The sequence below is a fragment of the Poromitra crassiceps genome, assembly GCF_964638095.1.
Source record: "Poromitra crassiceps genome assembly, chromosome: 13".
Classification (NCBI taxonomy): Eukaryota; Metazoa; Chordata; class Actinopteri; order Beryciformes; family Melamphaidae; genus Poromitra; species Poromitra crassiceps.
Genome location: NC_139644.1, coordinates 13,383,687 through 13,398,273, shown reverse-complemented (window position 1 = coordinate 13,398,273; position 14,587 = coordinate 13,383,687). Strand labels below are relative to the sequence as shown.

Here is a 14,587-nt window from a genome sequence, read left to right as displayed (position 1 = left end):
TGTTGCATCGTGAAATAAATGCTATTTTCTAGTACAGCTCCATCCCTTTTCCTCTAGTTTGTTTTTCTCTTCTTTGATCTCTCGCTGTGTGTGTTAGTATGGTGCTTTACAATTGATTGAACTTGATTCTAATAGCTTGGGACACTAATGCTCTCTGTGGATTGTGTGTGGATTACAGATGGCGCGTGGATGGATTCATCAGCCTGGCACATTCAGGTCAAGGCACACCTTGCCTGTTGTTACTTCTCTCTTATGCTCCAAACACACAAATTGTAATCTGTGTTTTTCCAAAAATGCAGTGAGTGAATGAAGGTGGTATTGTTTCCTACCATTGTTTGATAGGAGAGCAATCTTCCCTTTTTTTCTCTTTGCAATCAAATCAATTCTGATAATCAGCCTTGACTGTGATAATGAGAATATACACCCAGCCAGCATTTAAAATTTCCCATGGCCATCTTTCACTGGGCGAGGGATTCGATCCAGAGAATTAGGCTACAGTTTGTGAGCTCACATACTAGTGGGGATGCAAATCTACGTGTCTGGGTACGCTATCTCTGAGAATAGATGGGTTCATCTTAGACGGGGAAATTGGGGCATTACCTCATCAACTTTAAGCAGTGTGCAAACAAAAGTGCTTGGATTCAAAGCATTGGTGATTATTCAACATTGAAATTAGCATAATAATCTTTGACCCACAACAACTCGGCTAGCTTTAAACCAAGTTATTTATTATAAAACCTCCAATTAAAGTCATGTCTCTCTCCCCGCTATACAAAACAACTGTTTGCTGTATGTATCTGATTCTGTCTTGAGCTAACCATTCCTCATTCCTAATCATTCTCTTGTCTCCATAAGTCCCTGCAAGAGTTCATCTTCAGTGGAAAACGCATGCATGTAATATGAATCGGACAGGTTTTGGGTTTAGCCATTCTTCTTGTATTGCTCTGCCCTGCCACCTGATCACATCTGTGATTTCATGTTTTTTTGTAGAAGTGTTTGGGAGTAAAGTGAATGTGATCCATCATCTCATCATGGGGGTGCCATCTTGCTTTGAGAGCACCCAGACCTCCCAGGTGAAAGCCAGCATCCACTGCAGCATCTCCATCTGGGACAGCTCTGATCACAACACCACCATACAACAGGAGTCCTTGCCCCCCCGCCGGTAAACAAAGTGCCAATGAAACATGATGGCTTCACTGTTCACACTTTCTTACGTCTTATTGTTTTCCATAGGCCTTACTGAACGGGATTATTATGAGACCTGACATGCTGTTGTATTTGCCGAGTATAACCTTGAGCATATCCGTGCGCTGTATCTCTGTAACTGGTGCTGAGGTGAACGGAGACGCTCTAATCAGAGAAGTGTCCCTGGCTGGTACAGTACAGCACACAGTTTCTTTCTGGGTCACTCCTCAGCCCTCTGAGAGGGCCCCATCCACATGAGCAACAGAGGGAGACGGAGCGAGGGTGGGAGAGAGAGAGAGGCAAAGGTATTTATAGAAAAATGGGGCTTCGCAGTACCTTTTCTTGCAAAAGACTCATTTCTGGACCAAGTGAGCGTGTCCCAGTTTTCTGATCAGCGCTCAGCGATAGGGCTGAGGCTGAGGCTCAGGCTGAGGCTGGACCATCTCACCCAGGATGGGGAGCCTGACTTTCAGACGCTCTCCCATCTCTTTCGGCCTCACTCTCCTCTGCTGCAGACCGCTGGTTCTGTGATTCCGAACGGGGAAAAGCATTGGCCTACATAACCTACAGATGTGACCTCTTGGGCTTGGCTTAGCTTAGGTCGGGGCTTTTGGGGGGGGCGGTGAAGCATAGGGACGTGAGGTGAGGGAGCAGCGGGAGGGTGTCAGAGGGCACCCTTTGGCTGCATCAGCCCCCGGGACGGGGGTGTAGGGAGGCTGGCTGGAACGTGCCCCGCCGCAAACCGGGCAAGGATGAGGCGTTTCCTGAGCAGAAAGGGCCGCTTCTCCCTGCGCCAGAGCAAGTCTGGGACCAGGAGTGCCGTCAAAGACTTCTGTAAGTCTCACTTTCTCTGAATCCCCTTTTTTTGACGTGAGGCTCTTAGAACCGTTTCGTCTGCTGGAGTTAAGAGGAGGAGAAGAGCTAAAGCTGTGAGTGTATCTGGGTCGGGGCTTTGTAAGTGTGTGGAATAGGACAAAGACAAATGTTAACAATCTGCTATTGTCTGAGCACTGCATGTGTCCTGGTAAGTAGATGTCTGACTTTCCAATCTTTTTTTTTTTTATCTTTATTTATTTATTTATTTATCAATGATCAACTATGTTTTGATGTTCTGTTCTGTTCTGTCTCAGTTCAGCAAGCTGACACTCATTTCTCTGGCTCTTTGAGTCTTTGGATTTGTCATATCTTTTATTCACTCAGCCACATCTCATCCTGCATAAATAGCCCTATGCTGCTGTTAGATCCCAGCTGCTGGTCCACCCCCTCCCCCCCCGAAGCAGATCTGACATTTATCTCTCAACTCCTATACCAACTTTTTATGTTCTCACTTTCTGCCTGCACTTTCTCTGTCTCTATCCCTTTCTGAATGATCAATGATGAAAACAAAAAGAAACTGCGCGTGACTCGGTGCTGGGTCGATGGATGACCGCATTCAACTGCGCGTGTGCCTGCAGATGTAGAATGCGTCTTTTTTAAATGAGTGTCCCCTGTTGGAGTGCATGTCCCAATTTCAAGTTGTACTGCCTGCTTTTGTGCCTCCATCCTACTGTAGTACATGACCACTAAGCTTCCGGTTGAACTAAAATACAATGAAACAGTTGCCTGTTAAAGGCGGTGGGAGAGCTTCCTAGACCAAAGGGAAAAATGTTTCAAGCAAATCAACAATCTTAGAGCTGGTGCTCTTATCCAGAGAAACATACAATACTGGATCCAGTCATGATTGCAAGTAACTGTTGTAATAAAAAAAAATCCAAAGAGATGACAGGGCTAGAAAATTGGATAATAAATTAATAATAATTATTTATTTATTTATTTATTTACTTATTTATTTTAGCACTGGAAGAAGAAACTAAGAGCAGCTAAGAGAAACTGCAGGTAGGGGGGTGGGGGGGGGGGGGGGCTGAGCTGCGTTTTCAGTTTCTGATAGTGAGTTTGCAGTACTTGGTAAGAGATGAGTGTGTGTAGATGAAGTCAGCCTATTGGGGAAACAGAAGCTCTCTGCAGCAGGAGAATGAGGCCAGTGACCACCAGGGGGAGGCCAGCAGTTCAACATGTGGGCTATATAGCATGCGGTCTGAAATCTCCTCCTTAATTCACTCCATGTACAGTGCAATCACCATCATTTGAACACCGATCCTGTGCGTGTGAAAAATGCTCTTTCATCCACAGTGTGAATTCTATCCCTTTCTATTTCTGCTTTGATCAAGTTGAGCCTGTGTCACACTGCTGCCATGCCCAAGCTGTTCCGTCATCCAGGTGCCCTATTTAAACCAGTGGACCATTTGACCTCCATTTTGCTGCTCACACAACCCGTGAGAACGGAAGAAGCAAACTATTTTGTATAAGCAGCACATTAGCTTTGTTACTGTACCCTATTGGGACATGCATATCCCATAAGCACAATAAGAATCATCATCAGATGTATTGGCCAAGTACTGTATGTACACATACAAGGAATTGGGGCTCCAGTCTGCTTTGCTCTCATGCCTACTCGCATACGAAAAAGAAAGAAAGGTATGCACAAGTTAAAAACAGGCCGGGCAAAAGGGTACATTTAGACATTAGCAAACATTTACAGTAACTACTGAGTGTGGTGTAAAGTGTCTGTTTTAAATACGTATATGAAAGAGTGTACATGTCCACTGTACAGTCCACCAACACTCCACTCCCATCTCCAATCCAATAACCTCTACGAACCCCTTCAGTCCGGCTTCCGTCCATTTCAAAGCACTGAAACTGCCCTGGTCAAAGTCACCAACGATCTACCGTACTCATCTCTGCTGATTCAGGTGCCCTCAACATCCTGATTCTGCTAGATCTCAGCACAGCCTTTGATACAGTGTGTCATTCCATCCTCCTCCAAAGGCTGCACCAACTGGGTGTTGGGGGCACCACACTGGACTGGCTCACCTCCTACCTCACTGACAGACAACAGTCCATCGCCCTTTCCCGTCACACCTCCACCTTCTCCTCTGTCATGCAGGGGGTCCCCCAAGGCTCAGTCCTCGGCCCCCTGCTCTTCATCTGTTACATACTCCCCCTTGGTCACATCATCCGCAAATTCAACCTGGACTTCCATTGTTACGCCGACGATACCCAGATCTACATCGGCACAAAATCCCTTCAGAACCCACCCCCTCACCCACATCAAAACCTGCATATCCCGAATAAAAACCTGGCTGACCCACAACTTCCTCATTTGATCCCCATGTCAGCTCCATCATCAAGACCTCATACTTCCATCTCCGCAACATCGCCAAAATCAGACACTGTCTCTCTACTCCCCCCTGCTGCTGAATCCCTCATCCACACCTTCATCTCCTCCCGTCTATACTATTGCAACTCCCTCACTGGCATCACCTCCCGCTCCTCCATAGACTCCAGATGGTTCAGAACTCAGCAGCGTGCCTGCTCACAAACACCCGGTCCCATGACCACATCACTCCTGTTCTCCACTCTCTCCACTGGCTCCCCATCAAAGAACGCATTAACTTCAAACTACTCCTCCTCCTCACCTTCAAAGCCCTCCATAGCCTGGCCCCCCCTTATCTGGCTGACCTCCTTCTCCCCCACCGCCCTACCCGAACCCTCTGATCCTCATCCACTGTTCCCCTCACCGTCCCACCATCCAAACTCAAGAGCTTTGGAGATCGACTTTGGAACTCCCTCCCCCAGACTGTCAGAGACTCACCTTCACTCCCCACTTTAAAATCCTGACTCAAAACCTACCTGTTCTCCCAAGCTTACAACCTCCCCTACCCTTAACCACCGCCTCCAACCTCCCACCCACCCTCTTTTATATCTGGCCCCTGTCCCTCCCACTCATTCCCTCCCTCCCCTCTGTTTCCATATTTCCCTGATTGATCTGTTAAATGCTACCTTGTTGTTATCCTGTTAATTGTTATTTATATCTGTTGCCTGTTCGTTATCTTGTTTTCTGTTGTACTCACACTGTCAGCATCTTTGGGTCCTTGAAAAGCGCTATAATAAATAAATTATTATTATTATTACTACAGTAGGCTAAATGTGTAAATAAGCCATAACACATTATTGACAGACAAATCTAAACATTAAACTATATACCAACCTGGCTACCCTCTGGCCTAATGTTGTCCTAGTGACAGTTAATCCATTGTTAATTTGAACCTCTCTATCAGTACTACCAACACTATTCACATTTCGTCATCCTGTCAATCCTCCAGACCTCGGCCTCCCAGCCACCAACCAGAACTGGCCGGAGGAGTTTGGCTTCCGGCTGGGCGGTGTTGGGCCCAGCTACATCTTGTCTGTGGTGGAGGGCAGTAGTGCCTACTTGGCAGGCCTGCAGCCTGGCGACCAGGTGGTGGACATTGAGGGCCAGGATGTGACCAATCTTAGCACACCGGCCCTAATCGCTCTGGCTCAGACCCTCAAGACGGTGCCCCCCAGCATCGGGGTGGTGTCACGGATCGAACAGGTCAGATAGACCCAGTCATTTTATCTACGTTCCATGTTTTTTTGATTGATTATATATATTTATTATGATTTTAAACAGAAACACAAACAATATAGACAACACAAATCATAATAATATCTACGTTCCGTGTTGTTGTTTTGTATTATTTATATTCTATGACGTTTCTGTACTATCAGCTTCAGGTCAAACTATATTGTCCCCAAGGGGAGATTTGTCTTGGGCATAATACACAGTTGCTTCACATAAAAACATTGCAGAACATCAAGTCAAGTCAAGTTTATTTGTATAGCACATTTCATACACAGACATTTCACACAACATAAGAAGTGTTTGACACAGTGTTAGGGTTTGCCTCACATAAAAACCAAAACACATAAACATAAGACCTTTGATATTGACAACATGACAGCTTAGCCAAGTGACTGTAGGAGTGAAAGTGCTAAGTCGTGCTTGTATGCTATATTGCTATTGCACATTACTCTATTGCATTGGTTCTCAAACTGTGGTCCACGGGGTTCAGCCTGGTGGTCCACCAGAGAATTGCAAAAAAAAAAAAATAATAATAATAATAACGTTTTTACATAATACACATTAACCCTGAGGAGTAGCCGGATTGGGCCTGATTTTCGGAAATATGGCGATATTTGGGAAATATCACAATTTTGAACATTTACTTTCAGAGGCTGCAGCAGTTTTAAAGCCAGAGTGAAGTTTCTGGTATCATCATGGAACTAGAAGACCAAAGGAATCGATTTGTACCAACCATGTCATGCTAGTCTGTCAGGAAGGTAGCTAAATAACACTCCAAAGTTTGGCGAGGAAAAAGAAAACGTTCAATGGGGTCCTCTTTTTCACAGCCTAATGGTGGCAGGTGTGTGTGTGTGTGTGTGTGTGTGTGTGTGTCAATTTTGAACCAGCTAGTAGCCTTATATTGTCATTTAGCCTTTCTGCTGCTATTGCATGGTTAAATCATCAAATTGTATTTTAGGGGGGTGGGGTGGTACTGTATATGCAGTCAAAGTGGTCCCTGGGAAATTTGGTTTGGTACGTAGTGATACTTGGATGGAAAAGTTTGGGAACCCCTGCTCTAGGGGACGTAATGTAACGTAATGTAATGTAATGTAATGTAATGCTTTATTGCACTAAGATTTAGGTGTCCGAATTCATCTGACTGTAAAGTGCTGAGTGCTACATTGCTTGTGTGTTATTGCATATTGTCCTGTTGCACACTGTCCTTTTTGACTGGCAGTTCAATTAAATCCAGTCAGAGTCTTGCATCTTTCCCCCCCTCAGATTGACATCACCCCCGGCCCAGATGGCCGTTTCGGCTTCACCATCGTGGGAGACTGCCCCCTGATGGTGGAGGACTGCATGCCCAACGGTCCAGCCGGTCGCAGCGGCCTCAAGGCCGGAGACTACGTCATGGAGGTGAACGGCATCCCGGTGAAGCAGCACGAGACGGCGGCAGCCATGATGAAAGCGGCGGCGGGGCGGCCGCTGCGTCTGGGCGTGCTCAGTATGGCCCGGCGGCCCAAACGCCTCAGCAGCAGCATGAGGGTGCTGTCACAGAGCGGGGACAGCGTCAGGGACAGTCGTGCCCAAAAGGCCATGGAGTTCAATAAGAAGGTGTGTGCGTGTGTGTGTGTGTGTGTGTGTGTGTGTGTGCGTGTGTGTGTGTGTGTTAGATGAATGTTTCTCCCGTTAAAGGGCCACTTTGATGTTTTTCAACCAGCTTTGTGTCATTACAAAATCAGTAGTATACGCAAATGAACAATAATAACTTCCCTCCATCTTGCTGGTCCAAATTACATCATTATGACTTCATTTGGACCAGGAAGTTCTGCGAATGATTGGGGTGCACTACAGTGCACTCCTCCTATCACCTTGGGACGGGTCAAATTGATCACTATAAGCGGATGATCGTTATAACAAATCTTTTTCTTTTTCTTTATTTCTCATGCAGATTACCATCTAATTGACTTGATTTGTGTATGTATTACATGAATACAGTACATATAAAGTAAAGGAATGTTATTGACTTTAAAAATCCATATAGTAAGTTGGGCCTCCAGCTGTTTCAAACACAGCGGGCTCACATAGACAGAGATGCAGCCATCTCTCCATATACAGACAGACATGGACAGAGTATCGCTGCTGTATCTCCTTTGCTCATTTTTGGCAGTTTGTAAGTAAAACATTTAATTTAATTACAGTAGATTTAAAAAAAATACATTGTTCTGAGGTGGGACAAGGCCAAAAATGATGACTATAAGCAAATTATTTAAACAGCATGTGTATACATTCGGGACCTAGCTTTTTGATCAATATAAGCGGTTGATCACTATAACCGTGATCACTATAAGCGGATTCCACTGTATTTTGTAATGATACAAAGCTGGTTGAAAATCGACAAATTGGCCCAAAATTCAATTGGAAAAACGTATGAAAATGTAAGTTTGCAATATTTCTTGACCTCTGTGATTGTGTGTCTGTGCGTGCAGGTGGAGGAGGTGCTCGGAGAGGAGCCGGACGTGAAGGAAACGCTGTTTGACCTGCTGAAGCAGTACGCTGCTGAGAGGGACGTGGAGAGTCTGGCCGACGCCCTCCCTGACATCCTGATCACAGAGGCGCATCAACAGCTGATTGACAGTGTCAGGTAGCCAGCCAATCACTTGCTCAGATATGTATTCACAGACGGAGTCATAGGCCAAACACGTGCATTTGCAAACATGTATGACAGACAGGTGGTTGGACCAAAGCTCACCCATGTGCACATAAGTGTGCAAAGGAGCCCTGCCGAATACAAATTAATCTAATACAACTCTTATGAATGTATATCCTCTATCTCAGCACATTCAAACTCTTCTACCATACTCAAACATCAGAGGAGACTCAGTAACTTCTCTGACAAACTACCACATTGTTATGTATGTAATGTGGACAGTGCATTAATATTTCAGTAGGGAGGCTTTCCCATACAAACTCCAAGGTTGTGTGCGTGCGTGTGTGTGTGTGTGCGTGTGTGCACGCATGCGTGCGTGATTGAGGCATGTGGATTTTGAGTTGCATTCATCCTTCCACATGCAGTACTGTAGTCTAGACACCCCTATAGCTTCTACCTTTTTCCTTTTGTTTCTTAGGTAGTCAGACGGGTCCAAAGTTCCAATATTAATATCCATGACATTCTTGGTTTATAGATTAGTCCATTGTGTGTTTACTGTATATTGCATAAACTTGCACAACAATAGGACCACAGTGGAGGAACAAGAACACCTTAATTGCCCCAGGAAATCAATATTTCAGAAAGCCGCCATCTCAGCGTTTCACCGTGAAAGGAAAATGCGTACATGAAGAGCAGTTGGAGTAGGATAACTTTGATCAGATGTCATGCGACGGCTGCTGAAGCACTTGGGTGAATGGATGTCACTTTGCCTATTCTGTATGTCCATTCTCAGGTACACAAGAGTACGGTCAGAGTGAGAGATCCACTGGACAATATTGCATTTCCTCACGCTCAGCAGTGATGGGGAAAAAACAAAACCGAAAACACAAGACTTCTGCAGGCTTTTGCATTTTTTTTTCATCATTGGTCTGTCTTTTCTTCTCGCTTCCTCTCTGAGTTTCTCTCTGTCTCTGTCTCTGTCCTCTGTATGTTTTCTAAGCTCTCTTTGATACACACATTCTTTTGTGTGTGCATCGCATCATTGAATCCTCTTTTTCCCTCCTCTTCATCCAGCTCTAAGCTGCTGTGCCTGAGAGATGCACACACGCGAACACACAAAAACACACCGATGCTTTCACCGCATGCGCTGCAGCCGCACATAGCAGTGTCTCTCTCTCACACACACACACACACACACACACACAAACATGCACACAGGCGCACACATGCACTCACTCAGACACACACACACACACACACACACACACAAACATGCGCACACATGCACTCACTCAGACACACATACACACACACACACACACACACACACACACACACACACACACACGGGCATTCTTTGCTTTGAAGTTCTGTGCAGGAAGCAATTATGAGTTGCTGCTTAAGGTGAGTACTGGCTAGACCAAAACCAATGGCTAAACCAATTTGCTGTTGACACTGTGCATTGTACAGATTTTTATGTTTTCTAACGGTTATCGCATGGAACCGCTCATCAAGTCTGTTGTTTCCTGCTATCTGTCTTCTGGAGCCATCTATGATTGGTTATTAAGAGTAGGTAGTAGTAGAGTAGTAATAACAATCTTGTAACAAGCAATTAGCACTCACAATTTCTAATGACTTAGATTTGGCGACTCTCCTTTCAGCTTTGATATCACATTGCCTTTCTTAGAAAGCTGCTTGTAAAAAATGCATTGTAATGTTTGCTTTGCATGGGAGTCTCATTAATTATGCAGTAGCTGTGTCCATAGGAGACCGAGAACGGTTTTAGATGTTTTCCCACCTTTAGGGGGCGAAGAAGGAAGGAACTGAGGAGATCATTCTCCCAATCAGACTCGTCACAATTCCACCCTGGCACATTTTAGTTCAGGTGTACTCTGACCTTAACAGGCTTTAGAAGTTGTTCTTCTTTCATCTGTGTCTTTGATTGATTGATTGATTGATTGATTATTGTCAAATTATCTCTGCTGCTTCTGCTGTGATTTCTGCCAACGGTTCTTTCATTAGTGCCAATTAGATAATATTGTACAAATGTTGCAGTGTATTGTTTGGTATTTTGACAGAGTGAAATTTCACTCGGACCAAAACAAAAAAAAAAACATAAAAAAGAATACGTTCTTTAAACCTGCTTTTTGTTACGTTTTGGTCCGAGTGAAATGTTATGCGATCTCTCCTGTTTCTAAATATATCTGAACCGTTTGGTTTGAACCAGTAAAACTATTTTTATAAGCATTTCTACGAAATGTCTATGGGAAAATAAATGGCGGATAAAAATCTCTGGTACAGTGCTGAAGCAGGAAGTGACGTTTCACTTTGGCTCTCTAATTGTTGAGATACAGAAGAGCGAGTTGGTCCGAATGTGCCAGTTATTGATGATAGTCATTTCTGATCATTTGCTTGATGAGCCATGTTACCTGAATTGAATGCCAATCATTGGCTCTGATGACTGTGACCTGCGCTAATGGGCTCAAATTCACTGACAGGCAGCTATGGAATATCTTGTCATAAACCTCAGACAGACCATACAATATTGTAGAGATCTTCATTGGTGTGCTCTATGGAGAATCTCGGTGTGTCGGACACGAGTTCTCGCTCTCTTTCACTCAGTGTCTCCTCCCCTATTTCTGTCTCCCAGTCTGTCAGTCTCATGTTAACCTGATGCTGCCAGATGGTTTGTTACATAGAACCATCGGAGACTTTGTCTTTTGGAGGCTGTTTTCGAAAAGAGCAGGCGCGTTCAGAAAATACCTGACAGGTGATTGGATCAACCATCTGTCTATCACGGGCTCTCTTCTTGCTGTCGTCACACCTAAATCCCGCCTCTGGACGCTGATTGGTCCAGCCCACTGCGGGCCGGGGACGGAGTTAAACCAATAAGCTTGGAGCACGGCGAGATGGATTTCTCGCGCGATCTCGCGAATCCATCCACCTCACAGGGTTATCAGTCTCTCTCACTGTCACTTGCTGTGACCGTCACTCTGCCACTAATGTGTCAGAAGACGTGCGGTGTGTTTGACAAGTGTATTGTACTGTATTTGTTTTTTTGGTTTCGTGTAAAGGCCGTGTAAAACCTGACCAGCTTGGTCCCCCGCTGCTCAGTCTGCCTCTGTCCCCTCGCAGATTTGCCCGGCTCCTCCCACAGGATGTGTTCTATTTTTAAGCAGCCTACTTCTTTGAATAAATTCTCTCTCAGGTTTCTGACGCACACGCCGGCGCCGCCGCTTCTCCAACGGCTCAGTAACCCACGGGTTAGCGAGAGCTGGAACATTTGAAAGTGATGCAAAAGGAGTGTGTATCATTCTGGAGCCTCATTAGAGGCAATATTGGAACACCTACTAGCTATTAGCTCTTTTGTTCATTTGGTGCTGTGCTGTTATGACAATTTCTACTAATTATACTGAGCTGTAGGCCTTTCTTTGTCTAATATTGTAAATGGATATAGACTTGAAAGCTGTGAATGAATCGTACTGTGTACACTCAACCCAGGACTTTAGGTTTGACGTGCCAAAATGTTTCTGTCCGATAGAAATTCCGTTGTGTACGTGGTTTATAAACTAGTAGGGATGTCACAATATATCGTCCCACAATATATCGCGATATCAAAACGTGACAATATGTATCGTCGAGATGAAATCTCATATCGCGAGAAAAAGAAGCTGAACATGGTGGCACTGATCTGCATCTGATTGCATGCTCGCTCTCCTTTTCATTGCTTTGTTTGAACAGACGAGGGTCTTTTGTTTTGTTTTTTCACCATGTTCAAAATAAATTTCACCTCATCTCATCTCCGTTCCAGTATTCCCATTATTGGTTCCGGCACACACGCAGTCATTGTGCTGACCTGCCTATGCAATTCCACTGGGGCGCTCCTCTCCTCTCCACGTCTCTCTCCCTCCTCACTTACTACTCTGTGCGTCTCATTCTTTCCTTCCTCCACTGAGGGAGGAGAAGATTTCTCACTGACTATCTTTTACTGTCGAAAAGGCGGACGACTCAACGATGAGGATTGCTCTTTAGCCGTAGCCATGGTGGTGGCTACCCGTTGGTGACCTTGCCTGGCTTCTGGCAACCGAGGAAGAAGCGGGGATGGAGGATGGGAACCAGGGAAGAGCTTTGCCAAAAGAAGGGAGTTGGAGGCCAGCTGATGCTGCCTGAGGATGTTCTGGAGGTGTGGAGGGATGTGAACCATAGCCACAGTTTTATTTTCCTCCTCCTCCCTCCTCCTCCTCCTCCTCCTCCCCTCTCTCATTCTCTGTCTTCCTTCTTCTGGTTGCTTTCCGAGCCGGCAGCCAGCTTTTTTTGCGATCCAGGACACTTTCCTACTTCTCATCTTTAATCTCTCCTTCTCCCGATGTCCGGGAGAGTTGTTTGTTCCAGCTAGATGAGGACTCGCCGAGGGTAAAGGGAAGGCAGGTTGCATTGCTGAACTGAGCTCAGGCACTTCCTCAAAGCTCTGAAGAGCCATGGGAAGGGATAGGACCCTTTCCAGACACTTTCGGTATGGTACTTTTCCTTTGATCCCGGCGCTATAGATAGTATTCACTATGTATTGTTTGTGCTGAGCTGTAGCGAAAGTTGCTGTGCATAGTATTGGTGCGCAACTGCTTTTGTGCAAGTGTTTTTTTATATATATATATTGAGCTTTGTATTGATGAATATATATATATATATATATATATACCGCTGTGTGTGTGTATATATATACATACATACATGCACACGCACGCACGCACATACACACACACACACACACACACACACACACACACACACACACACACACACACACACACACACACACACACACACACACACACACACATTAAGCAATGTTGAGTCCACCAACCCACCCAAAATTCTTCACACTTCATTACCAAACCAGCATTTGAAACACGAACTAACTTCTGGATCTAATACACATTCTTTCTTGATCTTAGGCTCTATGGCTACGAATTGTGCGTTGTGTCTTGTTGCAGATGTTTGTAAGCCCAGCTGTCAGTCTGGCTGATCAGAAGTAGGTCTCATAATATCAATGCTTCCCGCAACGAGTTTCCCAGCTGATTGCCACTGTCATTCATCCCTCAGTGTGTTGTGTGCTTGATCCACCCCTCCTTCAGACCTAATTATAGGCTCCCCTCGCCCTCCTTGTAATTGAGGGCATCCCAAGGCCTACATCCAAATTCAATGGAGAAAACTTTGAAGTTTCCGTACACTTATTCTGGTTGAGGAGCAAGTTGTGGCGAGAAATTATATATTTATGTATTTATTCACTTAAATTGTCACAAGATGTCGTGATGATGACAATCTGGGAACCCATCGGTAAAAAAGAAAGAAGTCAATTAAAGTCTGTCTTGAGAGATGATGCATGATGATGATGATGATGCGATGGTGGAGATACACTCGTTGTAGAATGAAATAGAGCTTTGTCCTGTGACTGTCAGCATAAATGTGATATGTGATAAACGGCCTCATTCGTTTGAGTTTTTGTCAGAACAAGCATGCTGATGTATGAGTGTTCTTCAGGGAAAGAAGTTCTGTGGCGGCCTACATAGCCTTTTAACACAGATTACTCAGCTACCTTCCCAATTGGTACGTGACCCTGGCCTAGAAAGAGTTCTAGTTCACTCTCTCTTTCCTGGTCTCTCTCTTTTTCCTGGTCTCTCTGCCTCTGCCTTCTTTTCTTCTTACATCTTTGTCTCTCTGTCTCTGTCTGTCTCTCTCCTGACTGCTTGTCTGCCTATCAGTTCCTCTCTCTCTTAGTCTCTTTCCCTGGCTTTCTCTGGGTTTAGCTTAAAGGGACAGCTCACCCTCAAATCCAAAATACATATATTCCCTCTCACCTGAAGTGCTTATCCATCTATATCATTTTGTGATAGTTGCCTGAGTTTTGGAGATATCAGCCGCAGAGTTTCTGCCTTCTCTCCATTACAATGGAACTATTTTCTTTTGACCGAACTACAGCCGCCAGCTGGTAGCTAGTTCCTATGAGAGACTGCAAAAGAAAATAGTTCCTACATGGAACTGCTCACAACAAAGTCTGTGCATTATTTTGAGTAACCGGGTCATGATTTCTGGAAAGAGACAATGCTGTTGAGTTTTTTGTTTTTATATTGGAGAGAAGGCAGACATCTCTGCGGCCGATATCTCCAAAACTCAGGCAACTATCCCAAAATGATATAGATGGATAAATAGCACTACAAGTGAGAGGGATATGTATTTGAGATTTTAGGGTGAGCTGTCCCTTTAAAGACTGTAGTGTAGAATTCTGT

General features: G+C 44.8%; 1 protein-coding gene across 1 annotated transcript in view; it reads left to right on the top strand.

Annotated features, from left to right (window-relative positions):
- Positions 1 to 1,937: 1,937 nt before the first annotated feature.
- Positions 1,938 to 14,587, top strand: part of grid2ipa (glutamate receptor, ionotropic, delta 2 (Grid2) interacting protein, a) — a gene marked incomplete at both ends in the record, with an annotated part of 34,892 nt that continues 22,242 nt past the window's right edge. Inside the window, 4 exons of the mRNA XM_083648488.1 lie at positions 1,938 to 2,019; positions 5,388 to 5,641; positions 6,935 to 7,267; positions 8,143 to 8,297. Of these exons, the coding sequence (XP_083504614.1) occupies positions 1,938 to 2,019; positions 5,388 to 5,641; positions 6,935 to 7,267; positions 8,143 to 8,297 (824 nt within the window). The remainder of the gene's footprint in view (positions 2,020 to 5,387; positions 5,642 to 6,934; positions 7,268 to 8,142; positions 8,298 to 14,587) is intronic.